Source organism: Globicephala melas, chromosome 19, assembly GCF_963455315.2.
Source record: "Globicephala melas chromosome 19, mGloMel1.2, whole genome shotgun sequence".
NCBI lineage: Eukaryota > Metazoa > Chordata > Mammalia > Artiodactyla > Delphinidae > Globicephala > Globicephala melas.
In genome coordinates this window covers 6,993,104-7,020,474 of record NC_083332.1, presented here as the reverse complement: position 1 = coordinate 7,020,474, position 27,371 = coordinate 6,993,104, and the positions used below count along the sequence as shown (strand labels likewise).

The window sequence follows — 27,371 nt, the reverse complement described above, 5'->3', positions numbered from 1 at the left end:
TCTGTATAAACGCTGCGCCCTACACCCTCAGGCCCTGCTAACGCTCTGTGTCTGCCTCTCTCTCTTTTTTTTTTTTTTTTTCATTTGCACGGGATTGTGGGAGGAAGCGGAGCGCAGCCAGACACCCCGCCGCCCGCCCCCCCTTCCCCTCCCCCCTCCCCCAGCCGCCTTGTGCAAAGATGGCTGCACCGTGAGCGCAGAGGAGGAGGAGGCGGCGGCGGCGGCGGCGATAGAGCGAGCACCCAGCGCCCGCACCCACCCCGGGGCCGCCCGGGACGCCCTCTCCGGAGCGCGCGCCCCCCCTTCTCTCCTGCAAGCGCCGGGGCAAAGGCGGAGACAGCGGGGTCCCTCCTCCCCCCCTTTCCCTCCAGGGGGAACCCCCCTTCCCCCTTCGTTGGCTCGTCGGCTGCACCCCCTCCCTTGCCCGCCCCTCCGCCCCTCCGCCCTCCGCCCCTCCCTCCCCCGCCCGGGGCCTTCCCGGGCCTTCGGCGGCTGCAAAGAGAAAGAGAGAGAGAGAGAGGGAGAGAGGGAGAGAGGGAAGGGAAAAAAAAGCAACAGCGGAGGGAGCGGCGGCGGAGGAGAGCGCGCGCGCGCCCCCCTCCCTCCCTCCCTCCCTCCCCCTCCCCCCAATTTCCACCGCGGCCAATTCATGGACAGGAACTACCCCAGCGCCGGCTTCGGGGACCCGCTCGGCGCCGGGGCGGGATGGAGTTACGAGAGGTCAGCGAAAGCTAGGTAAGGAGCCGGGGGTGGCCTGGAGGAAGGGGCCAAGAGGTGGGGGCCAAGCCCGGCCGGGCCCGCCCGGCTACGCGTGCATCGCAAACTCCCCTCCGGCTTGCAAGGAAGCGGCCTTCCTCGGTTTGCAACAACGCCGCCGCCCCAGTTTGCAAATTGCAAACTCCGCCAAAGCCAGCTCCGGCATGCAAAGGGAGAGATGCCGCGGAAAAATGAGGGTGCAAAACAATTTCAGACGGAAAGGCCTTGGGAAGGTGGGAGGGACTGGCGAAGCAAGGCCTGGATTTCCCCCCATCCTTGGATTCCCGGTTTGCTGACCCCTCCCCCTCGCGCCCTAGGTTCTGCTCTTGCAAAGGTGGGAAGGAAAAGAGAATTAGAACGCAGACCTGGGGGGCGCGGCCCCCCCTCAGGTCCTATTGTTCCGGGACTGCGCGAGGCCGCGCTACTCGGGGGGCCCCCCAGAAATTCCGCGCGCTGAGTGGGCACGGGGCCCCGCCCCCTTCCTAAGCTGGGGTTTTGTGTAAGGTGGGGGTCCTGGCATCTGAGACACGCCCCCTTGAGCTCCCCCACCCTCAAAGACAGAATTCTAGTTGATGGCGAGGAGTGGAGTGTTTGACCTCTTGAGTCTGGGCCATGGATTGGGGCCGTTGCATAGGAAGATTAGGCTGTTTCCCGGGTGTGTGGTTGTGTGTGTGAGCGTGGGCCCAGTGCGTTATGTAGCTGGCAGCCTTTTCACCTGCGAACCTGCCCCTTTCCTGCTGTTTGTGTCACACCCTCACTCTTCACCTGCCCCCGAATCCCCCTCCCCCTATACACCTGGGTCTCCCAGCTTGGCTGGGCATGACCCCACGTGTGTTAGTATTCTCCATGTGGGACTCCTCGCTCTGTATCTTTCCACACAGTGAGTTGGATACTGGTTTGCACACAGACCTGGCTTTGCATGCCCCCATGCATTTGAACCTCAACCCGGGGGGATGGACGGTGTTCATGTGCACACTTGTGCCTGGTACTTTGCAGGAGTCCTATCCTCTGCCCACCTCCCATCCCTGCCCTTTGGGGAACAGTCTGTCTCCTGCTCCTGACTCGGTTTGCACCACCCCTGAGGTTCAGGGCCTCTGTGTTCCCATGTGTCTGAAGAAGAGGGGGCATCCCTTGGCCCCAGGGCCTTGTGTCACCTGCGGGGTGGGGGCTGTGGAAGCAGGTCCACATTTTCAACTTAAGGCACTTTCTCTGGCTCTTCACCCTCTCTGTGTCCTCCCTGTGCATGTCTGTGTTTGTAAATGTGAGGCTATCTGGGCTCTATTTACTGGGGCTCCAGTGGGGACCATTTCTGTGGCTCTTTAGTTGGGCACTCCGATTCCCTTGTCTTCTTTCCTTTAGGGCCCAAGGTTCCTTAGGATAGCCCCCAGTCAGCTGGAAGATTCTCCCCAACTCCCCAGGGGATTTGCTGAGTTCCCTTCTCCGAGGGTAGCTTCGGAGGATACCCTAACATCTCCTTCTTCCTCCCAGCTTGGTCTATGGCAGCTCCAGGACCTCGCACCCCGAGACGGACATCTTACACCGCCAGGCCTACGCGGCCCCCCACCCACTGCAAAGCTATGCCACCAACCACCACCCGGCAGGTACGGCCCCTGTCCCGCCCCGCCTGGCCCTCCCTCCGAAGCAAATGATTGGCTGCTGAAAGTTACAACCTTCCTAATTGGCTGTGCTCTCCGTTCTGGCCCGCCTCTTGCTACTTCTCCTCTGATTGGTTGTTCAGAGGCTGCTTAATTTCACGCCGGATTCGTCTGCCCCTGTTTCTGGCCCCGCCTCTTTTGTTCCAATTGGTCCCGTCGTCTCAGCCCCCAAATCCCACCTTCTCTTCCAGGCTTTTCCGCCTCTCCAGCCCACCCCAATCCCTTCCCTCTGGGTCTGCTCATCCTCTTGGTTCTCGGAACTCTTTCTTCCTGATTCCCTTTCTTCCTGATTGGCTCCGATTCTTTGGACCTCCCCTTTCTTCCTTAGATTTGCCCACTGCCTTATTCTTTTCCTGTGGCCCTGCCTCTAGTGCCTCGGATTGGTTCCCTTCCTTTGATCCTGCCGCTCTCCTTCCTAGATGGATCAGCAACGGGACTGTTGTCCAATTTGACCCTTGACCCTCTTGGTTGGCTCCTTCCCTTTATTCCTCCCTTTCTGTCTCTTTTTTTTTTTTTTTTTTAAATCTGGATCCTCTCACTTTGACTCAACCCCTTTTGCCTTGTTCTCTGGTTCTTCTCAGTGGCTGCAGTCATCCCATCCCTTCCCCTTTCTTGCTAGAATTGCCTAATCCTTTGGCCTCCCTTGGACCATAAGGACGCTCTGTGTTTTGCTCCCATTTTCTTCATGTATGGATTTTTCTACTCCTTTGTCTACTTTTCCCTTCCTGGGCTCCCTGCCCTTATGATTGCATCGTACCCCATCCTGCTTATTGTTTCCTTAACTTGTCTTTGCCTCCTTTCTCCTCTTTGAATCTGCCCCTTCTCTCCAACCCCTTTTCCTGACCCAACTTGCCTTTGGCCTGCTCCTTTTCCTTTTCCACCTTGCCCTATCCCCCACCTAGCTGACTCTACCCCCCCAACCCTCACCAGGCCTCTCTGGACTCTTCGACACCGGCCTCCATCACGCAGGCTCAGCAGGGCCCGACGCCTCCGTCATGAACCTCATCTCGGCCCTGGAGTCCCGGGGCCCGCAGCCTGGTCCCTCTGCCTCTTCTCTCCTCTCCCAATTCCGCAGTCCTTCCTGGCAAACAGGTAAGGCCATTGCCAGTCCAGGAGGGCCAGGGTGGGGCTGGCTTGTGGTCAACTCTGACCTGTGGTCTCCTCCCTCATCCCCAGCCATGCACACGCCAGGCCCCACGGAGCTCTTCATCTCAGGCGCCCTGCCGGGTTCCAGCACCTTTCCATCCTCCTCTGCCCTGTCGGCCTATCAGCACCCGGCTTCCTTTGGCAGCCGCCCCTTCCCAGTACCCTCTTCCCTCAGCCTCCAGGACCCCCCATTTAGTCCCCCAGCTAACGGGCTCTTGTCCCCTCATGACGTGCTGCACCTGAAGCCCTCGCAGGCACCCACGGTGCCCTCCTCGCTAGGCTTTGAGCGCCTGGCGGGGGGTGGTGTCCTGGGGCCCGCTGGTCTCGGCCCAGCCCAAACCCCTCCTTACCGCCCAGGCCCCCCAGATCCACCCCCACCTCCCCGCCACCTCCCAACTCAGTTCAACCTGCTGGCCTCCTCTTCCGCTGCTGCTGCCGCCGCTGCCGAGCAATCCTCTCCCCAGCTCTACAACTTCTCGGGTGCCGCCCCCGGCCCACCGCCACCCGAGCGGGCCCTGCCCCGCCAGGACACCGTCATCAAGCACTACCAGCGGCCAGCCAGTGCCCAGCCCCCCCCACCACCAGCCCACGCCCTCCAGCACTACCTGAGCTGCGGAGGCAGCTACGCCTCCATGGGCCACCGGGCCAACTTGGCCTGCAGCCCCCTGGGCGGTGGGGAGCCCTCCCCGGGCGCTGGCGAGCCTAGCAAGGCTGGGCCCAGTGGAGCCACGGCCGGGGCATCGGGCCGGGCTGCGGGCCCCGAGGCAGCTGGAGGAGGTGGGGCGGCGGGTGGCGGTGGAGGTTACCGCCCCATCATTCAGTCGCCTGGTTACAAGACGGGCAAAGGTGGTTATGGGGCAGCTGCGGGCGGTGCCAACAGGCCCCCACCACCCCGTTCGACTGCCACGCCCAAATGCCAGAGCCTGGGTGGGCCAGCAGCAGCCTACGCCACTGGCAAGGCCTCTGGGGCTGGGGGGGCGGGAGGCCAGGCCTATTCCCCTGGTCAGCCCCAAGGGCTTCTAGGACCCCAGGCCTATGGGCAAGGGTTTGGAGGGGGTCAAGCGCAGGACTTGAGCAAAGGCCCTAGCTACTCAGGTGGGCCCCAGCAGCCCCCTAGTGGTCCCCCGCCTCCTGGCCTAGCCACATGTCAGAGCTATTCCCCAGACCAGCTGCAGGGGCAGCTATATGGGGTGCAGGGTGAGCCGTACCCAGGGCCAGCTGCCCACTCCCAGGGGCTGCCCACAGCCAGCCCCTCGCTCAGCTACAGTACTGGCCATTCCCCAGCACTCTCGGGCCATGGAGGTGGTTGGGGGCCCAGCTCCCTGGGGGGCGGCGGAGAGGCCAGCCCTTCTCACATCATCCGCCCGCTGCAGTCGCCTCCGGCCCCCGGCCGCCCGCCTGGAGTTGGCTCTCCAGGAGCTCCTGGCAAATACCTGAGCTCTGTCCTGGCCTCAGCCCCATTCCTGGCACCCCCAGGAGCCGGCAGCTATGCCGCCGGAGCAGGTGGCTACAAGGGCAAGGGGGATGGCTCAGAGCTGCTGGCGGGCCCCGGCGGGCCTCCCGCTGAGCGCACCGAGGATGAAGAATTCCTCATCCAGCACCTCCTGCAGGCGCCCAGCCCCCCGAGGACCTCAGGGGCAGATGGCCTGGTGGGCGAAGATGGGGCGGCGGATGCCTCCAAGGGACTTGGGAGTGGCGGGGCTGGGGGTCCCCCGGGCACACCCTACGAGCTGGCCAAGGAAGACCCACAGAGGTACCATCTGCAGAGCGTCATCCGCACCAGCGCCAGCCTTGATGAGGGTGCCACGGCGGCCCTGGAGCTGGGCCTGGGGAGGCTGAAGGAGAAGAAGAAAGGGCCAGAACGGGGTGGCGAGACCCCCGAGGGGCTGGCCACCTCAGTTGTCCACTATGGGGCAGGTGCCAAGGAGCTGGGGGCCTTCCTCCAAAAGAGCCCTCCACCCCCAACTCCCACGGCCCAGTCTGCCCAGCCTGCCCCCCACGGCCTCCTCCTAGAGGCCGGGGGCCCTGACCTCCCACTGGTGCTGCCTCCCCCTCCCCCCCAGCTGCTCCCCTCGGTCCTCAGCCATGCTCCCAGCCCCTCTTCCAGTGCTCCCAAAGTTGGCGTCCATCTCCTTGAGCCGGCCGCCCGTGATGGGGCACCCCAGCCTCCCCCCCCGCCCCCCCCACCTCCACCACCCATGCCCCTCCAGCTCGAGGCCCACCTCCGCGGCCATGGCCTGGAGCCGGGTGCCCCCAGCCCCCGCCTGCGACCTGAGGAGAGCCTGGAGCCACCCGGCACCATGCAAGAATTGCTTGGGGCCCTGGAGCCGCTGCCACCTGGGCCTGGTGACACTGGTGTGGGCCCACCTAACGCCGAGGGCAAGGATCCCTCGGGGGCCTACCGCAGCCCTAGCCCACAAGGCACCAAGGCCCCCCGCTTTGTGCCACTCACCTCCATCTGCTTCCCTGACTCCCTGCTGCAAGACGAGGAGCGCAGCTTCTTCCCCACCATGGAGGAGATGTTTGGCGGCGGCCCCGCAGATGACTATGGAAAGGCTGGGCCACCCGAGGACGAGGGCGATCCCAAGGCGGGGCCTGGGCCGCCTCCAGGCCCCCCTGCCTATGATCCCTATGGGCCCTACTGCCCCAGTCGGGCGTCCGGAGCCGGTCCCGAGACTCCAGGCCTGGGCCTGGACCCCAGCAAGCCGCCTGAGCTGCCCTCCACCGTCAACGCCGAGCCTCTGGGCCTGATCCAGAGTGGGCCCCACCAGGCGGCCCCCCCGCCCCCGCCTCCCCCCCCGCCGCCGCCACCCCCTGCCTCGGAGCCCAAGGGAGGCCTGACCTCACCCATCTTCTGCTCTACCAAGCCAAAGAAGCTGCTTAAGACGTCCTCCTTCCACCTGCTGCGGCGCCGTGACCCGCCTTTCCAGACGCCCAAGAAGCTGTACGCCCAGGAGTACGAGTTCGAGGCCGACGAGGACAAGGCCGATGTGCCTGCTGACATCCGCCTCAACCCCCGGCGCCTGCCTGACCTGGTGTCCAGCTGCCGCTCCCGTCCGGCGCTCTCACCGCTGGGCGACATTGACTTCTGTCCACCCAACCCTGGCCCCGATGGCCCCCGGCGCCGTGGCCGCAAGCCCACCAAGGCCAAGCGTGATGGGCCGCCCCGGCCCCGGGGGAGACCCCGGATTCGCCCACTGGAGGTCCCCACCACCGCCGGGCCAGCCTTGGCCTCCACACCTACTGATGGGGCCAAGAAACCCCGGGGCCGGGGCCGGGGTCGAGGCAGGAAGGCCGAGGAGGCCGGGGGCCCTCGGCTGGAGCCCCTGAAACCACTGAAGGTGAGGGGGAGCGAAACCCTGACGCTGGAGGGTTGGGACCACGTTTGAGGTTCTTGGGCACGGTAGGGGATGTGGTTCATCTTCCTAACGCCCACGAGGAAATGAATCCGAGGGCTGGAATTTCAGGGTTCCACTGTTGCAGGGGTCTGAGAACTGAAACTTGTGTCTACAGGGAGGCGGGGGTTAGCGCTTGTATTCTTAGGTTCTAGATCCTGCAGGACTATTGATCAGGGGTCCTGGATTCCTGGGTCTTGTGGGAGGAGGGTCCGTGAGTAATGAGGGAGGGACCCCAGTCCTGTCATTCTGGAATCTGAGCAGAGGGGTCCGCAGGCATGAATTCTAGGATTCTACAGGCTGACGCTCTGAGAATTTGAACTTTAGGGTCTTAACTGGGGAGAGGGCTGGGGCCCCAGACCCCTGGGTCTGAGGGAGGAGGGGGCTTGGGGCCCTGGGCTTGTGGGCCCTGACTCCCCACTGCCCCCATATCTAGATCAAGCTGTCTGTGCCCAAGGCCGGCGAGGGTCTGGGAGCGTCATCGGGCGATGCCGTGTCAGGAGTTGACCACAACAGCCTGGACTCCAGCCTCACTCGGGAGAAGATCGAGGCCAAGATCAAGGAGGTGGAGGAGAAGCAGCCCGAGATGAAGTCCGGCTTCATGGCCTCGTTCCTGGACTTTCTCAAGTCAGGCAAGCGCCATCCGCCGCTCTACCAGGCTGGCCTGACACCCCCGCTCAGCCCCCCGAAGAGCGCGCCGCCCTCCGTGCCGGCCCGGGGCCTGCCTCCCCAGCCCCCCGCCGCGCCTGCCGTGCCACAGCCCCCACCCGCCGGCGCCTTCGGGCTGGGGGGTGCGCTGGAGGCCGCCGAGAGCGAGGGCTTGGGGCTCGGCTGCCCTTCGCCCTGCAAGCGGCTGGACGAGGAGCTGAAACGGAACCTCGAGACCCTGCCCTCCTTCTCGTCGGACGAGGAAGACTCTGTCGCCAAGAACCGGGACCTGCAGGAGAGCATCTCCTCGGCCATCTCCGCCCTCGATGACCCGCCACTGGCCGGGCCTAAGGACACCTCCACTGTGGACGGGCCCCCCCTGGCTACTGAGGCTGCAGTCCCCGGGCCACCCCCTCTCCCGGGGCTCCCCAGTGCCAGCAGCAGTGGCACGCCTGGTGAGCTCTGGGAAGGTGGTCTGGGGGCGGGGCAGGGGTTTCCCGACATTCAGGTCACCAGGTCTGGTTGTGTAGATCAGGCACTGTTCACAGTGCAGGTGATTGACAGAGATATGCCTGTTTATGGAGGGTAACCTCTTACTTAAGGGCAAGCCTTTTGAGAAAGGGGCGTCTTTTTCTAATCCGCCCACAGGTGCTAAGTGGACTGGCGGGGGCCCGAAGGTGGGCAGTGGAGAACACTGGGGGACAGGGCAGGCTATAAGTGATGGGGACAGGTGGGTGACAGGGATGGAGAGAGCTTTTAAAACTGATGGGGGACACGGGACCTGAGAAGGGCTCTAGGAGTTAGGGATGTGTAATAAAGGACAGAAAAGGGTCTGGGGGGCAGAGAGAGACTTGGGAGGGTTGTTTAAAGAGAAACGTGACTAGTTTCAGCAATGACTAGTCAGATCTCGTGGGGGGCCATCGGGAAAGGCTGGGGGTACAGTCAGGTCTGGATGGTGTTCTGTCCTGAGAGGAGGGTTGGACAAAATTTGAGGGGCTTTGATGGGGGGGAACAGAGGCATTGGGGGAAGAAAGAGGTGGCATTTGGAGGAAGGCATTTGGAGCAGTTAATGAGGAGGCTTGGGAGCTCACAGGAGTCTTAAGGGATGAAGTCTTCTGGAAGGTGGTAGAAAGATGGGCAGTGGGGAGCGAGACAGTGAGAGGCCGAAGGGAAGCACCAGGGAAGAGAGGAGAAACAGTGGAGGGTGCTGAGCAGAGTGCCTGGATCTGCCGTAACGGGAGAGAGCATGGGGGGGCGAGAGAGCCTTGGAAGGGTCAGGAAGGCTCATATCTTGGAAGGACCCAGGGATGGAGCAAAAGCAGTCTGGGGAGTCAGAAGATCTCAAGGCGTTAGAGGAGGAATGTTACAAAATCTCGCGGGGAGTTAGCGTAGCAGGAAGGAGAGGGTGTTGCCGATCCCGAGAGTGGAGAGCAGGCTGAGGAAAGGAAAGGGGAGAGCTTGGGTGGAGGAGTCTGAGACCTCTGAGCGGGAAAAGAGGAGGTGGAAGCACAGGAGCGGTTGAGGAACTGGGAGGAACATTGAGGAATGGGAGGTAAGCGTCAGGCTGGGGCTCCAAAGCAACAAAGAGACATTTCAGGACTAAAATGGACATTGTGGTTGGGAGACAGTTTCAGGGGCTCAGAGTAGCCACTGGGGCTGGGAAGGGGTCTCAGGGAGGGAGTCAGGTGTGGCACAGTGGCGACTGGGGAGCTGAGTGGCAATAAGGGGCAGAGGGCTTGTTGGCACAGGGAGGGACATTCAGGGACAAGAGAAGAGGTGATGGGATGGTGAATGGTATTTGGGGACTAGGAGGTAGGGCAGGGCCAGGAGCTTTGTAGGCACTAGACTGGGGAGCAGAGCGGGGGTTGTTGATGGGACCAGAGAGGCCTCCTGGCCATTGTGGTGGGGACACGGAGCAATGATACTGGGATGCAGAGTTGCACTAAGACACAAAGGGGGTCTTTGGAGGCTGGGGAAAGATGGGGAGGACCAGAGTGGCATGTCTGGGTAGGAAAGTTTATTAGGACCTTGGAGAGAGAAGTTAAAGGGTCCTGGGCTTCTGGTAGGTGTCTGGGGACAGGGGTGGGTATTGAAGGTCAGGGAGGGGTCAGACAGGAGCTTTGCAGGAGGAGGAAGGTCAGCAGAAGAGGAATAAAAAGTGGAGTTGGAGGGGGATTGGGGGCAGAAATGGATGCTAGGTGAAGAGCTCAGTTTGGTCAGGAGGGATGTTGGGGTGCAGGACGGGAAGAGGGCTGTGTTGAGAGCCCCCAGAATAGGCTGGGAGGCCTTTCACTGGAAGCAGATAAACAGGTCTGGGGGGTCGGGGTTGAGCGGGGCTCCAGCCCTGATGCCCGTCTCGCCCCCAGAGCCCCCGCTGCTGGAGGAGAAGCCCCCGCCCTCGCCGCCCCCTGCCCCGACACCCCAGCCGCCGCCCCCACCGCCGGCCCTGCCCTCGCCACCCCCTCTGGTGGCCCCCACGCCCAGCTCGCCGCTCCCACCGCCCGTGCCAGTCCCACCGACCCTGCCCTCGCCGCCTGCCCCGCCGCCCCTGCCCACCGCAACCCCTGCCCCCCCTCCGGAGGAGCCTGCCGCCCCGTCCCCCGACGACCCCGAGCCGCCGGACGCCCGGCCCCTGCACCTGGCCAAGAAGCAGGAGACCGCGGCCGTGTGCGGGGAAACGGACGAGGAGGCTGGCGAGAGCGGCGGGGAGGGCATCTTCCGGGAGCGCGACGAGTTCGTCATCCGCGCCGAGGACATCCCTTCCCTCAAGGTGAGTCTCCTGTCGTGTCGGACAACTGGGCCCAATGCTTTGGTCACTGGAGCGTTTATCGAGCGCCTGTTGAATGACAGGCCCAGTGCTGGGGGCTGCAGGTACAGTGATGGCTGAGGCAGCCCATCTCATCCTCCTGAGTTGACAGTCGTGGGGCTGATAGAGGAGGCCAGCTGGACCCCCGCAGAGGACTTGCACGCTTCTGAGATGTTATTTGGGTGTGTGTGTGTGTCACCGATAAATAAGGTAAACCCATTGTTAGCATTTATTGCAGGTATTTTTGCTGTGGGTGCTAGGGTTATACTAAGGGACAAAGCCGATGAGGAGGGCCTGATCTTAGGGAACTTTTAACACAAGCCAAGGGGTGCTTTAAAGGCAACTTGGTGCCTTGTAGGTGGAAAGCTGAGGTATTGACGTGACATACCTATGAAAAGGCACACATACAACGTGCAGATGTAGTAGCCAGTGGTTTGGGAATGCTTGTGTGTCAGGCCACATCTTAAACACTTTATGTTGGGACCTCCCTAGCGGTCCAGTGGTTAAGAATCCGCGCTTCCACGGCAGGGGACACGGGTTCAATCCCTGGTCAGGGAACTAAGATCCTTCATGCCATGCGGTGTGGCCGAAAAAAAACAAACACTTTATGTGCACCAGCGCATTTACTACTTCAGTTATTCTACACAGGGGTGGACACACTATGCGCCCCCCCGCCCCCCCTCCAGCCCCCTGCCTGTTCTTATAAATAAAGTTTTATTGGCACATAGCCCCACCCACTCATTTACATACCAGCTATGGTTGCTTTCTCCGTCCACTAGCAGAGTGGAGTAGTTGCAACAGAGCTTAGCTGATCCACAAAGCCAAAAATATTTCTTGTCTGTCCTTTTACGGAAAAAGCGTACTGATCTTCGCTGTACTTTGTTCATTGGACAGGTAGTTGGATCAGAGGATTGATATAAGTGCTTGACAAGGGTAGGTGACATCAGACGCCCGTGTAGTGTTTCTCACAGGGCATGAGGTAGAGCGAGTACTCGGTAGGGCTCACAGGGCATGAGGTAGAGCGAGTACTCAGTAGGTCAGCAAGCCATTATCACCTTGATGGTGACGCCAAGGGCTAAGGCCATTCTTCGTGTTAGTTACTGTCACTGACTGGGTAGCAACTAGGGGGCAGGAACCATGTTTGGTCTTGGATGTATGTTAACACGTTTAATTTCTTTCTTTTTTTTAAAGATTTTGTTTTTCTTTTTTGATGTGGACCATTTTAAAATTTTTTATTTATTTTTGGCTGCGTTGGGTCTTCGTTGCTGCGTGCGGGCTTCCTCTAGTTGTGGTGAGCGGGGGCTGCTCTTCGTAGCGATGCGCGGGCTTCTCATTGCGGTGGCTTCTCAACTGTTGAGCACAGGCTCAACAGTTGTGGCGCACAGGCTTAGTTGCTCTGTGGCATGTGGGATCTTCCTGGACCAGGGCTCAAACCTGTGTCCCCTGCATTGGCAGGCAGATTCTTAACCATTGCGCCACCAGGGAAGCCCTAACGTGTTTAATTTCATCTTGGGTGTTGTTTCTTCTAAGTTACAGATGAAAACATTGTGGGGTGAATTCATTATAAGGATAGTGCATATTATTATACTTTTATTTTGTCTGTAGCTCGCAACTCGTGGGATCTTAGTTCTCCAATCAGGGATTGAACCCAGGACCATGGCAGTGAGAGTGCCAAGTCCTAACCACTGGACCGCCAGGAAATTCCCTATCATACTTCATTATTAAGTGTGTTTTGCGAGAGGAACTTAGTGTGCTTTTTCCTATGTTACTTTCAATCTATTTTTTAAAAAATACTTTATTTATTTATTATTTGGCTGCGCCAGGTCTTAGTTGCGGCATGCAGGATCTTCGTTGTGGCACGCGGGATCCTTTTTTTAGTTGCGGCATGTGAGCTCTTAGTTGCGGCATGTGGGATCTAGTTCCCTGACCCGGGATCGAACCTGGGCCCCCTGCGTTGGGAGCACGAAGTCTTAACCACTGGACCACCTGGGAAGTCCCTTCAATCTATTTTATTGTGGGAAAAGTAGAGCAAATACAGTAACAGGGCTGTGTGTATCCATCACTCAGCTTTCGCCATTATCACCTCCTGGTTGGTTCTCCTTGCTTTCCACCCTGTCACATTCTGTGCTGTCCGCCCCAGCTCACCAATCCCAGACTGTATCTTTTCATTGTTACTTTGTCATCTTCGCAGTATGATATGATAGAAGAGAACATTCACAAGAGATATGTAAGTTGTCAAAGCAGAATGGTAGAGTGAAGGCTTACTTCTCCACTCCTCAGCCAGCTACCAGAACAATCCCAATGCCTTGAGTCTCAGTATCCCTCCCTGGCTAATCCTCCCTTCTCCCTCATAGTTGTACTCACTCTACTAGTGCCCTGTGTACGTTATTTCATTTTAACTTCAAGACTTCTGAGGCTCTTTGGCCATCAGTCTGGAACAGGCGAGGGAGGTGTCAAACGAACAGCAGTGACAGGAACGGCTACCAGCTCTCAGGGGATAGGATTTGGGGCACATCATATTCAGAATTTAGTTTAATCATGGTAACCGATACATGTCACGAAGTTTATCATTTTAACTATTTTTAAGTGTACAGTTCAGTGGCATTAAGTATATTCACGTTGTTGTGCAAACCTTCGCCACCACCTGTAAGTTTTATCTTTGTAATCTCCTTTCTTTATAGGGATTACTATCCCCCTTTTACAGAGAAGGGAACTGAGGCTCAGAGGATTAAAGTAGGCTTTCCAGGCTTTCACAGCTTGGGACCCACACCCAGTTCTACTGGCCCTGGGAGCCCACGCTCTCAGCACCAGAGTCAGCCACTCTGTGTATATTCCACCAAACATCGATAGTGCTGCTGGGCGCCCAGCACTGGGCCAAATGAACAGGGCTCTGGGGTGGGGACCCTGACTGTCCCCAGTTTACAGATGAGGAAGTTCACGTTCAGGGAGAGGGAATCATTTGGCTGATGGGTGCCAAGCCGGGATTAGAGCCAGGGCCATCTGATACCACCTCCCAGCTGGCATGGGGCAGGGGAGGGGGCCAGGCAAGGACTCAGATGCTTAAAATACAACACGAATATGTGTTCTGATGGGGGACTCACAGCCCCAGGATTGAGCCACTCAGGCAGATGAGGACTCATTCGTGTGTCAGGAGTCAGGGCAGCCTGGCAGCATGGTTATTATGGGTCCAGCTTTGGCGTTAATCTGATTGGCTTGAATCTCTGCCACTTCCGAGCTGGACTAGTGTTGACCCTTCCTGAGCCTCCGTTTCCTCATCTGTAAAATGGGGGCTGATGCCGTTAGTACCCCCTTCGTATAACGTGAGCACTCAGGCTTTACGGCTTGTCCAGTACTCTGACTGTGGGTGGCATGCAGAAAGTGCTCTATAAACTTTGTTTCTATTATTCAGTGATCTTGGGCAGATCTCTAGCGCAGAGTTTGGCAAACTTTTTTTTTTGTAAAGGGCCAGATGGTAAATATTTTAGGCTTTGCAAGCTCCGTAAGGTCTCTATCATGTATTCTTGGGTTTTTGTTTTTTGTTTTGTTTTGCTTTTTCACACTCCTTTAGAAATGTAGAAACCATTCTTAGTTCATAGCTCTATAAAAATGGGCCACAGGTCATAGTTTGTTCTAGAACAATGGCAGCCCGATAGAAACATCATATGAGCCACGTACAGCATTTTAAACGTTCTTGCATCCACACTTTTGAAAAGTTAAAAAATGAGTGAGGTTAGTTGTAGGGATGTATTTTCTTTAACTTAGCATGTCTAAAATGTCATTTTAACATGTGGTCAATATAGAAAAAGTTAATGAGATGTTTTATCTTCTCTCTTGCTTACCAAGTCTTTGAAATCCAGTGTGTATTTTACACTCATAGAACATGTTGATGCAAATGAGCTGCATTTTAAATGCTCAAGAGGCACATATGGGGAGGGGCTGCTGAATTGGACAGTGTAGGGTTAGCCCCCTCTCTGCTTCAGCCTCCCCACCTGGAAAATGGGAGTGATAATATTAACTCCCAGTCCTTGGAGATGTGGAAGGTTTATCAGGATGTAAATTCTGAGCATATAAGTTTGTTGGATGGAGAAAAGGATGGGGAGAGCGGGTCATGCAGAGGGAACAGTCTGTGCAAAAGCCCTGTGGTGAGGCGTGTTTATGTGATGGGTAGGGAGAGATGCAAGGGGTTGAGTGACTGGACAGTGAGCGCCGAGCCTGGGAAGGTGGGCAGGGTCCAGACCGTCCTGTGGTGAGATCCGTGGGTGCCTGCTTGAGAATCTGCTCTGGGTTATCTGGCTGCTTCGAGGGCCCTGGCCAGCAGGGAGGTGGCTGGGGAAGTGTTCAGTCCTGATGACAGTCTGTCCACTGCCTTAGTTCTGTTACACTGACTCCCCTGTGTCTGATCCTGCAGCCTTCTCCTTAACACCAGGCTGGGTGCTTCTAGCTTACTTACTCACATCCTGCTACTTACTGCCCTTGTCTCAGCTTGTCACAATTCAGATTCCCAGAAGAGAATCTGATTGGCCCAGCACAGCATTTTGGGTCAGGATGGGGTTCGTATTATGACTGTTGATTGGCTACCCCTTGTCAGGTCTCCTCCAATCAGCTGTGGCTTCCACTGAATGGGTGTTATGGGTGGGGCAACTTCCCACCAAGTGGAAGTGGGTGGGGTCAGTGACATGACTGACATGAGGAGAGGCCGGAAAGACGTGGCTTTGGGACTAAGTGACCCTGGTTGGGGAGCAGGCAAGGACGATGATGCCAGGGCCTGATGACTGGTGGATAGTGGGGATTCTGGGAGGAAGAGTGGTTTGGGGAAAGAAGCCAAGCCCAATTGGGATGTGGTGAGTCAAGGGCCCCATGTCCAGCTAGAGAAACAGCTGGATCCTTAGAGGAGGAAGATCGGCAGTGGGAAGAGACATAGGAGGGGGTGCCCTCCCCTGGCTGGGGGAGGGGGTGCTCTGATGGATTTTTCAGAAACTTCTGAGAACTGGAACAGGGAACATTATATCCACAGTGAGAGGGAAAAAGACACCCCTAGGGGGGCGCCCTGCATGTGCAGAAACCTGGAGGTCAGAAAGTCTGGGGCTTGTCTGCTGAGCTTTGAGGGTCTGGATGACCTGCTGGGCAGGGGTAGGAGAAAGGAAAGGAGACTGAGGCAAAGTCTCTATGCCAGGCTGTGGAATCTGCATTGGGGGCCCTGGAAGGTTTTGGAGCAGGGCAGGATATGTAAATGAGCTTTTCAGTCCTTGAAAAGGATTTGAAACGGACTTTTCAATCCTTGGGCCTCTGACCTGGTTCCCTGAGGAGCCAGGAGGGAGGATTGAGAACCATGGTATCCTGGAGGAAGGCACTTGGGATTGACATGCCCATATCCCTGTCTCATCCTGCCTCACTCTTGTCCAGTGAAATTTCAGCCAAGAACCTTTCTGGACCTCATGTTCATCAAGTTATTCTAACTCCTTTCTGTTCCCCTGGCTGATCTGCAGGATATGAAAAATTGTGGATGTAGAAGCATTTGACCAAAAACCAAGAATAGATAGCCAGTACTTGGCACTCAGGCTCCAGTGCTGCAGCTGCTGCCAGTGGCAGACATCACTAATCAATCCCAGCACTTGCTCCTGCTGAGCCTAGTGCTCAGGGCAGCCGTGATCAGTTAGTTGGAGTTACCTGAATCCTGTTTATCACTTGACTGTGGATTCTTTATTTTACTTATTTATTTTTTAAAAATATTTAATTTACTTTTGGCTGCATCGGGTCTTAGTTGCGGCATGTAGGATCTTTTCGTTACTGTGCTCAGGCTCCTCTCTAGTTGTGGCGTGCGGGCTCAGTAGTTGGGGCATGCGGGCTTAGTTGTCCCGTGGCATGTGGGATCTCAATTCCTCTACCAGGGATCGAACCTGCATCCCCTGCACTGGAAGGCGGATTCTTAACCACTGGACCACCAGGGAAGTCCCAACTATGGATTCTTTAAATGCAAGGGCTTGTCCCTCATTCATCTCTGGGTTATCACAAAGCTCAGTGCGTATTTCCCACTATGTTCTTATTATTTACTTATCTGTGCCTGTCAGTTGCTTTTTTCTAGAGCCACAGCTGTCACACACTTTACCTGGCAGTCCCTGGTCATCACCCAACCCCCTCATGGAAGATACATTCCTTCCTGGACTCGTTTAGGTATCACTTCTTCGAGGAAGCATTCTTGGATTCACATCGAGTCCAGAGTCCTTCTTCTAGGCTTCTGGGGCACCTGCTGTTAGCACATTTATTACTTGTGCTGTTATTTTTTTGTGCCTGTGTCTGGTCCCCTGCTAGTCCCCTTACTCCCTGAGATCACATGCTGGGTCTGACATCCTTTGGTTCCCGGTGCCCAGCTGGGGCACACAAGCCTTGGGGTGGGGATGGGGGTCTGAGTGTGCTGAGGGAAGTTGAGATCAGGGAGCCTTTGTGTCACTGTCCTTCCCTGCTGTGGACAGGCTGATGAAATAAATGGTCTCAGGTAACCCGTCACCTCTTTATTCTTAGCACAAGCCACAACCTCACCCTGTTCTGTTCATTTGCTTGTCTGTCTTATTACCTCTGTAATGAAAACCCCAAGAAAGGCTTTGTCGATCTCGTTCACTGCCAAACTGTGGGACCCGACACTGTATCTAGAAGATGGTGGGTGGATGAGTGCTCAGATTTTGTCATTTCTTTGAGTCATGCGGATGGCTTGTGCCATCACACTGTATAGCTATAATAACTAAAACCTTGTAGCCCAGAATGAATGGCCTATTTGCAGCAACATGGATGGACCTAGAGATTATCATACTAAGCGAAGTAAGTCAGAAAGAGAAAGATAAATGCCATATGATATCACTTATATCAGGAATCTAAAATACGACACAAATGAACATATCCACAAAACAGGAACAGACTCACAGACATAGAGAACAGACTTGTGGTTGCCAAGGGCGAGGAGCCGGTGGGGAGGGAAGGATTGGGAGTTTGGGATTAGCAGATGCAAATTAGTATATATAGGATGGATAAACAGCAAGGTCTATACTGTGTACTATACTATACGTACTATACTATACTACACTATATAACACAGTGAACTATAGTCAATATTCTGAGATAAACAACACTGGAAAAGAATATGAAAAAGAATATATATATGTATAACTGAGTCATTTTGCTATACAGCAGAAATTAACACAACATTGTAAATCAACTATACTTCAGTAAAATTAAAAAAAAAAAAAAAAAAAAAAACAACCAACAGCATGAACAGCCTGATTGAGAGTATAGACGGTTCCCTGATGGTTCAGTTTAGGATTTTTAAACTTTATGATGGTGCAAAAGCGATACGCATTTGAAATTTGAGTTTTGTTCTTTTCCTGGGCTAGTGATATGCGCTACGATACTCTCTTGTGATGCTGGGCACTGGCAGCGAGCAGCAAGCCACCAGCTCCTGGTCAGCCACGCAGTTAATCGCAAGGGTAAACAACTGATACACTTACAACCCTCCTGTCCCCAGACAACCGTTCTGTTTTTTACTTTCAGTACAGTATTCAGTAAATTACGTGAGATACTCCATACTTTATTTTTAAAGATGGGCTTTGTTTTAGATGACTTTGCCCAACTGCAGGCTAATGTAAGCGTTCTGAGCACGTTTAAGGTAGGCTGGACTAAGCTATGATGTCTTTAGGGGTATTCAGTGCATTTTTGACTTAGGATATGTTCAACTTACGATGGGTTTATTGGGATGGAACCCCATGGTAAGTTGAGGAAGCTTTGCATCCCCAAATCTAAGAACCTCAGACAGCCAGAAGATACCTGTCAGCTGGAAGTTCGCTGATGCTTGTTAATGATGATGCCTTTTCTCTAAGGGAGTGTAGAGGGAGGACAGAGGGCCAGGAATTGGGATTGGGAAGGGCAGGCATGGGGGTTGACCCTGCGGGCCTTACTGTGCCCCTCCTCAGCTGGCGTTGCAGACGGGGCGCGAGCCTCCACCCATCTGGCGAGTCCAGAAGGCACTGCTGCAGAAATTCACTCCGGAGATCAAGGACGGGCAGCGGCAGTTTTGTGCCACCAGTAATGTGAGCCTGCAGAGGGGAGCGAGGGCTTGAGGGGCCCTGGGTGGGGTGTGTGGAAGCCACTGTCCCCCTCACACGATTCGGATTCACCTTGGGTCCAAGATGTGTCCAGAGCGGGGGGGTCTCCACCTCCTGGCAGGCTCTGGGTGGTTGCCATGGTGGGCCAGGGCAGGGGTGGGAGTCTTGGGTGTTGGGCTGCCTAGCTGGGGCGGAGGAAGGAGTTCCTCATGTGCTTCTTTTCCTCCATAGTATTTGGGGTATTTTGGGGACGCCAAAAACCGGTACCAGCGCCTTTACGTCAAGTTTCTGGAAAACGTCAACAAGAAGGATTACGTGAGGGTCTGTGCTCGGAAACCCTGGCACCGGCCCCCAGTGCCTGTCAGGTACCAGGGGGGCCGGGGGTCAGGTGGTGGGCAGGGCCAACAGGCATGGGGTGAATCATACAAGGAAATTTACATAACATAAAATTAACCATTTTAAAGTACACAATGCTTAGAAACAGAGTCGGGGAGGGGGTGCAGAGACCCAGAGAGTGGGGCCCCCAGAGAGAGGGGGACAGAGACCAGCTCAGCAAAGTTCTGTGCTTAGAGCTGCGGGCTAGGCGGTGGGGGCGGGGGTACCCCAAGGAGGAGAATTGGGGTTTCAGGGGGTGCTGACTGCAGTCCCATCTATGTCCCCTTCCAGACGCTCTGGTCAGGCCAAGGGCCCCGCATCTGCTGGGGGCAGCTCTGCACCTCCCCCCAAGGCCCTGGCACCGCCTCCTAAGCCTGAGACCCCTGACAAGACGACATCCGAGAAGCCCCCAGAGCAGACACCTGAGACGGCCGTGCCTGAGCCCCCTGCCCCTGAGAAGCCATCCCTGCCTCGGCCCATGGAGAAGGAGAAAGAGAAGGAGAAAGAGAGGGCCACGCGTGGGGAACGGCCACTGCGGGGTGAGCGGGGCACGGGCGGCCGGCAGATTCGGCCAGATCGGAGCCTCACCACGGGACAGCCCGCCACCTCCCGGCTGCCCAAGTCCCGGCCCACCAAGGTGAAGGCTGAGCCGCCCCCCAAGAAGAGGAAGAAGTGGCTGAAGGAGGCGGCAGGCAACGCCTCGGTGGGCGGGGGCCCACCAGGCAGCTCCTCGGACTCAGAGTCATCCCCCGGGGCTGCCAGTGAGGATGGTAAGGCCATCGGCAGCCGTAGGGCTGGTGGTAGGGAGGCGACTCTGTGGCTTTCAGAAGGAGGCATGGATGGGGGCTATACAGAGGGCTGCAGGTAGCATCAGCAAACAGTCACAGTAGTAATAAGTAAGTTAAAAGTAATAGCAGTAGCTAACAGCTGTATAGCACCTAACCACGTGACAGGCTGTCTTGTAAGTGCTTCACAGATGTTAACTTGTTTGAGTTTTTCACTGTGGTCCTAGGAAGTAGATACCAATATTATCCTCAAATACAGGTGAGGAGACTGAGACACCAAGAGAGTGCAGCACAGCTGGGATGTGACATCCCACCTGAGTTGGAATGCAGCCGGTGGAGCATCGCGCTCTGTTCTTCAACACTGCACTGTTCTGTCTCAGAATAGGCAGCTTCTGAGGGCTGAGGAGGATTGGGGACCAGCATCTATCGTGGGGACCCAGACATAGTGGTGTTCCCTGTGACTCCCTGCGTGACTCCAGGAAAGGGCCAACACCTCTTTACACCTCAGTGACCTCACCTGTAAAATGGGTTAATAATGAAGTAAAAATGGGTATTCACAGAAAAGCACATAGGAGGGTACTAGCCTGTAGTGGGCACCAGGTGGGAGCTCCATTGCTTAGAATGATGTCTGGTTTATGATGACAGTAACAACAACAACAATATATGTACACATATGTAAAATAAATATAACAGCTGACTTTTACTGAGTGCTTACTTAAGTACCAGGCATCATTTTAAGCATGTTACACATTGGCTTATTTTATCTTTACATAAACCCTGGGAGGTGGGTGCTGTAAAATGATCCTCATTTTATTTTTTATTATATTTTTCGGGGGTTTTTGTGTTTTTTTTAATTTTACTTATTTTTTTATCCTCATTTTAAAGATGAGAGATCTGAGGCCCTGGGAGGTGACATGACTTGCTCAAGGTCACATACTCTTTCAGGTGTAGTGCAGGGATAGCTGTTGTAACAGAGGCTAGTCAAATGAGAGAGTCGGAATTATCTTTTCATCAAAGCCCTGATGAAGTTGGGAAGTTCTGATTAAGTGCCAGATCTGGGAATGGCCCACATCCTATCTTCTCTTATCCCATTGGCCGGAACTAGTCACCTGGCCACAGCTAACTGCAAGGGAGCCTGGGAAATGTAGTCTTTTAACTGGGCCGTTGGCTCAGTCTGGCCAGGTGGAAGCAGTTAATGCTGAGTCAGGGGAAGGTGCTGGCAAGGGAGGAGCTTTACAAAAGGCCCAGGTTTGCAGGTTCTTTTTCTTTTTCTTCAACAAGTTTATAGCTCTAATTCACATACCACGTAGCTCACCTAATTAAAACCCATAGTCCTCTGGCTTTTAGTATAGTCAGCGTTGTGCATCTCCCTGGCAGTCAAGTTTAGAACATTTTCATCACCCCAAAAGGAAACCCTGCTTCCTTTGGCCATCACTCCCCTTTCTCCCCACCCTCATCCCTAAGCAACCAGTAATTTACTATTTCTATAGATTTGACCATTTTGGACATTTCACCTAAGGGATATCATACGTACAGTGTGCAGTCCTTTGGGACTGGCATCTTTGCTTAGCATAATGTTTTTGAGGTTCATCCATGTTGTGTGTATCAGTACTTCATCCTTTTTTTTTTCTAATTGAAGTATAGTTGATTTACAATATATTAGTTTCAGGTGTACACCATAGTGATTCAATATATTTATAGATTATACTCCATTTAAGGTTCTTATAAAATATTATCTATGTTTCCTATGCTGTACAATATATTCTTGTAGCTTACTTATTATTATACATAGTTGTTTGCAGTACTTCATTCCTTTTTATGGCTGAATACTATTCCATTGCTTGGATATGCCACATTTTGTTTATCCATGGACTAGCTTGATGGACATTTGGGTTGTCTCCACTTTTTTGGCTGATGCTGCTATAAACATATGTGGACAGCCCAGAATTTTCTTAGCCTATGAAATGGGAGAAACTAAACTCTGCACTCTCAGGGAAGCAATTCCCCCGCCAAGGGTCAGTATCTTTCTTTGGTCCTGGGTCTCTCTCTGTTCACCCCATTTGACCAGGAGCCCCTCCTGGGCAGGATGAGCCTGACTCAACGTCTGGATGCCCTGAAGGTTCCGTCCAGACCAGGAGGTCTCAGAACCAGCCCTCCTGCTGGTCCAAGACTGATGATCCTCCATGTGCTAGAACTTGATGTCTCTCCTTTCTTAGATGCACAATGAAAGTTCTAGAAAGAGGCTGCAGTGATGTTCCCTCTCCCCCTTCCTTTAGTTCACTCTCATCTGGCTTCCTCAGCCCCTTTCTGCAGGTGTTAATTGAGCACATACTATGTGCCATGAACTGAGGGTTCCAGCAGTAAACAGAAAAGACAAAAACATGTATTCTCGTGGGAGCTTACAGTCTCAGCGGGGGAGTTAATCAGATAAATATGTTACGTAATAGAACACAAAACAATATGAAAAGTCATCAGTGTAAGGCTGGGTCGGATTAAAGGCAGTAGAGAAAAATAAATCCGGTAAAGAGGATCCAGGCGGGATCCTGGGTGATATTTGCGGGGGAAGGGGGAGTTGCAGAAGGCTTCTGGAAGTGACATTGGAGCAGAGGTCCGAATGCAACAGGGTTGGGGTGGTGTGACTTTGGGAGAGAGAACATTATGGACTGGGTATGTCTGAGGATCAGGAAAGAGGCCAGCAGCTGGAGGAAGTGAGGCCAGAGAAGGAACAGGAGTACAGCTTGGAGAGACAAGGGTCCTGGGGCTTTGTGGCCCCACTGGCAGGATTTTATCACGAGTGAGACAGGAGCCTTAGGAGGGTTCAGGCAGAGGCTTGATGGGGTCTGACTCCCACGGCTAAATGGTCACTCTGGCCTCTTGAAACAGCTGTCAGCAAGGACCGTCCATGTGGGTAAATCAAGTGGACATTTCTCGTGCCTTTTCCTAAAGGATGTTTTGGGGTCTTCCCACATGTGGCCCTCCTGCTTCTCTTTTCTCCCTGATGCTCCTTCTTGAGTTTCTGGTGGCTGTCCCTCCAGTCCCATCCTTGGAGAATCCCCTGGTGGTCCAGTAGTTAGAACTCAGCGCTTTCACTGCCAGGGCCTGTGTTTGATCCCTGGTCAGGGTACTACGATCCCCCAAGCCACGTGGCACGGACCAAAAAAAAAAAAAAAAGAGTCCCGTCCTTGGCCTCATTGCTTGGCATTCCATATCTCTCACTTGGCAAGCTCCCACAAATTCCGTGAGCCTCAGACTCATTTCTTCTCCCTGCCACCTTCCAGGCCTACGCCCCAGCAACTCCCTCCTTCCAGACCCGCCGAGCTGGTCCTAGCTTCTCTATCTCGGACACAGCCCCACTGGCAACCAAGTCACCAGGCCAGACCCTCCCTCACCTCTGCTGCAAGGAAGCCCCCAGCCCTACCCCTCCGGCCCTGACTGCCCCCATCCCCTCTGCTCCTTCCCACAGCCCTAGCTCAGATGCTGGCCCTCCTGCCCCTCAATCTATGTATCCTGATCCTCCAGCCCTGGCCCAGCCTCATCCTTTCTCATCTGGTCCATTGCCCTGGCCTCTGGTCTCATCCCTCTGATCCATCCCCTGGCCTTGGAGTGGTCTCTCTCCACTTACCTTCGCCCGTCCCTGCTCATAGCTCTCCCATGGCTCCCTAGTACCCCTCCCTAAAAAAGGCCCTCCCTTTTCTACCTCATCTCAGAGGCCTCACATGGTCTGGCCTGCCCTGACTTGTGCAGTCTCAGCTCCCATCTCCTTCCTCAGTCTTACCTTTTGTGACCTGATCTCTCAGACCTGATTCAGTGGTTTGGAACCAACTCATCTCTCAGACTTGATTCACTGGTTTGGAAACCAACTCTGCTGCTTCTTTAGACTTTACTGAAGCTACACTAAACTAGTCAAACACAGTGGTCACCGGCCTGGAATACTCTTTCCTATCACTCAAGGCTCAGCGTGTGTGTGACCTTTAATAGCCTTCCCTGACTTGCCAGGCTGAGCTCATTACGGTACCTGTGATTCACCGTTAGAGTATATTGTCCTGGTGTTGGGGAGTCTTCCCCAGTGGACGTGGACCTCACTGAGGGTAGGGATTTCTCTCCTGGTCCCTGGAGCTTAGAATACTGTCTGCCACACAGGCGGCCTTGGAGAAAGTTGGAATGATGGGCCATGTCTCCCTTTCTTCCCCCAGAGCGGGCAGTACCTGGGCGTCTGCTGAAGACCCGGGCGATGCGGGAGATGTACCGGAGCTATGTGGAGATGCTGGTGAGCACGGCACTCGACCCGGATATGATCCAGGCCCTGGAGGACACACATGGTGAGCAGAGGCTTGGGGGCCCAGAGCCCCCTACCCCTCCTTTGCCTCCCATACATCGTGAGGCTGCATCTCTTCTGATACCCTGTCTTGCCTTTCAGACGAGCTGTACCTCCCGCCCATGCGGAAGATCGATGGCCTCCTGAATGAGCACAAGAAGAAAGTCCTAAAGCGGCTGTCGCTGAGCCCAGCCCTGCAGGTGCTTGGGGGGGCTTGGCCTGCGGCGTCTGGGGCCCAGAGCTCAGGCACAGAGGAGACATGTGCATGTCAGCCACTGCGCTGGTCCCCAGAGCATCAGGCCCTGGAAGGGCGATTGTTGGAAGGGTCGGGCTTGGCCAGGAGAGTAGTGGAGGCCGGGCTGTCTGGAGGGAGTCTCTGGGTTCCCAGCAGTCCTGCAAGCACAGATGGAGGCGAGCTGGGATCGCGCGGCGGGGTCATCGTCAAGGTCTGGGATGGGCTGCTAGGCAGGCCCAGCAGAGCGTGGTTGTGGAGTACAAGTTTGGGGACAAAAGGTGGACTAGGGCCTGGACCCAGGGCTCGCTCTGGGGCAGAGCGTTGAGTGGATTTTTTTTTTTTTTTTGTAGAATAGAGTTTTTATTTTTTTAATAAATTTATTTATTTTATTTATTTATTTTTGGCTGTGTTGGGTCTTCGTTGCTGCACGCGGGCTTTCTCTAGTTGCGGCGAGCTGGGACTACTCTTCGTTGTGGCTCGCGAGCTTCTCATTGCGGTGGCTTCTCTTGTTGCAGAGCACGGGCTCTAGGTGTGCGGGCTTCAATAGTTGTGGTGCGCGGGCTCGGTAGTTGTGGCTCACGGGCTCTAGAGCGCAGGCTCAGTAGTTGTGGCGCACGGGCTTAGTTGCTCTGCGGCATGTGGGATCTTCCCGGACCAGGGCTCCAACCCGTGTCCCCTGCATGGGCAGGTGGATTCTTAACCACTGCACCACCAGGGAAGTCCCCGTTGAGTGGATTCTGATGGCTTCTCTGTCGACGTAATTCAGGCTCTTCGAATCTCAGGCTCGAATCCGAAGTCATCTATGTAATTTCCCTTCTGGGATGGGATATCACGGTGGCTCCGAGAATTCTGGGAGAGAACATTAATTTGGTTTTGAGAATTCTGATGGGGATGTTAATGTGGTGCTGAGAACTGGGGCGGGAGGGGGGTAAAATGCTCAGAATTCTGGAATGGATTTTAGGCCAGCTCTGAAAATTCTTGCTGGGATGTTAGTCTGACTATGAAAACATGAGATAAAACGTTAATCTGGTTCTGGAATTCTTCGTGGGATGTTAGGATGCCTCTGAGAATCTTGGGATTGACTGTTCATCTGGCTCTGAGAAGGGGGGTAGGATATTACGCTGGAGTTAGGAATTCCACTGTAATGGGAATTACCTGGTGGTCCAGTGGTTAGGACTCCGCACTTTCAATGCCGAGGGCGCGGGTTTGATCCCTGGTCGGTGAACTAGGATCCCACAAGCCGCGTCGTGTGCCAACCCCCCCCCCAAAAAAAAAAAAAATTCCCCTGTAGAACATTAGGATAGGTCTGAGCATTATGGGGTGGAATATGAGTCTGGTATTGTAATTCTGGGATGGACGTTAGCCTGGCTCTAGGGATTCTGGATTTCAGGCTGACTCTTAGAATTTTTGTAGGAGGTGATGGTGGCTCTGGAATCCTGGGCAGGATGTTAGGTGTCTCGGAGAATCTTGGGCCGGGCCACAAAACACATTATAAGGGTCACCAGACAGGCCTAGGCTTCCCCTGGCCTTTGAGGAAACCGAGACTCCCAAGTGTCTTTCCTGATCTGCAGTTTCCTGGGGGAAACTGAGGCGTCTGATCACATGGGATCTGAGAACTGGGGGGTGGGTCTGGGGTGTGCGGGTCCAGGGAGGTCCCCCTGACCCCTCGGATTCCCGCAGGACGCCCTGCACACGTTCCCCCAGCTGCAAGTGGAGCAGAGTGGGGAGGGTTCCCCAGAGGAGGGGGCCGTGCGTCTGCGGCCGGCCGGGGAGCCCTACAACCGCAAGACGCTCAGCAAGCTCAAGAGGAGCGTGGTCAGAGCCCAGGTGCGGCGGAGCCCGGGAGGGGCGGGGCCGGGGGCGGGGCGCGGGGGCGGGGCCGCCCGGCGCTGAGCGGGGAGGCTGAGGCTTCTCCGCTTCACCTGCCCAGGAGTTCAAGGTTGAGCTGGACAAGTCGGGATACTACACGCTCTACCATTCACTCCACCACTATAAGTACCACACCTTCCTGCGCTGCCGGGACCAGGTGAGCCCACCCACGCCCCGCACGGGTCACCCTGGGATTCAAGCCATCGCAGGCTCCCCCCTGGACCCAGGAGTCCAGCTCCCAGCCCCCCTCTCCCTGGGACACTGATCCCTAGGCCCCCAGCCTCCTCCCACCCCAGCTCCATGTTTAACCCCCCTGCAGACCCTGGCCATCGAGGGCGGCGCTGAGGACCTGGGCCAAGAGGAGGTGGTCCAGCAGTGCATGCGGAACCAGCCATGGCTGGAACAGCTGTTTGACTCCTTCAGCGACCTGCTGGCCCAAGCACAGGCCCACAGCCGCTGTGGGTGACCCCACCCTGGCTTGGGGGGGCCACCTCCTCCATAAACCGAGAATTGGGACAGAACTGTGCCCTCAGGAGCTAACCCCTGGGCCCCATCGCTGGGGTGGGGTGGGGGGGTCATTGGTCAGGGTGTGTCCATGCTGCCCCCACAGGACAGGGTTCGAAGTTCGATTCCCCCCATCTCCCAAGCCCTCTCCACTCCCTCCCATTCCTCCCACTGTCCGGTGTACAGAGAAATTATTTATATATATGTATAGATGTCTATTTAGTAACGGTTTCCCTCCCCCACCTTGCCCCAATCCCCCCTCCCTGGCATAGCCCCAGCCCCCTCCACCTTGTACATAATGTATAGGAAAAGTCTATGTATGGTTGAGGGGGGCGGGGCGGCTTCGGAGAGCTGGGGGACCCCTTCCCCCCAATCCCCCCCTCACAGGCCAAGATCTTTGCTAAAGGCCATTCCCTCCCCAGGGCATTTGGTGTCGGGTGGGAGGGGGAAAACACATCTTGTTAATTATTTTTAATCTTATTTATTGTAGATACCTAGGGCAGGGGGCTGGGGAGGTGGAGGGGGGAGAAGGGTCCCCTCTCTTTGCCCCTCCCACTCCTTTTCTACTGCGATTTGTCTGTGTCTGCCCCCCCCCCGCCCCCATCCCATTGTCATCTGGATGTGGTTCTATTTTTTATCGGTCTCTTCTCCCCTCCTCCCTCTCTCTAACCCCTCTGCTCCCATCTCCCCACCACCCTTTGTCTCTTGCTCTTTCTTGGGCTTCTGTACAACTCAACTTGTATACACTGTGTACACACAACCAGCCAAACGAAAACCCGACGGCAAACACTT

At 55.5% G+C, this 27,371-nt stretch overlaps 1 protein-coding gene across 2 annotated transcripts; it reads left to right on the top strand.

The window, feature by feature from the left end:
• The first annotated feature begins 165 nt into the window (after nucleotides 1-165).
• Nucleotides 166-27,371, top strand: PRR12 (proline rich 12). 2 transcript variants are annotated; one of them, XM_060288385.1, is made up of 14 exons: nucleotides 166-735; nucleotides 2,245-2,357; nucleotides 3,342-3,503; nucleotides 3,588-6,898; nucleotides 7,410-8,055; nucleotides 9,967-10,370; nucleotides 18,365-18,481; nucleotides 18,728-18,861; nucleotides 19,163-19,641; nucleotides 23,850-23,975; nucleotides 24,074-24,171; nucleotides 25,887-26,033; nucleotides 26,137-26,232; nucleotides 26,395-27,371. In XM_060288385.1, exons 1-14 carry the CDS (start codon nucleotides 650-652, stop codon nucleotides 26,539-26,541), a joined length of 6,066 nt encoding a protein of 2,021 aa, XP_060144368.1. In that variant the 5' UTR covers nucleotides 166-649; the 3' UTR covers nucleotides 26,542-27,371. The 2 variants fall into 2 exon arrangements, with proteins under 2 accessions (XP_060144368.1, XP_060144367.1); XM_060288384.2 differs by having other exon boundaries at nucleotides 511-735; nucleotides 7,389-8,055.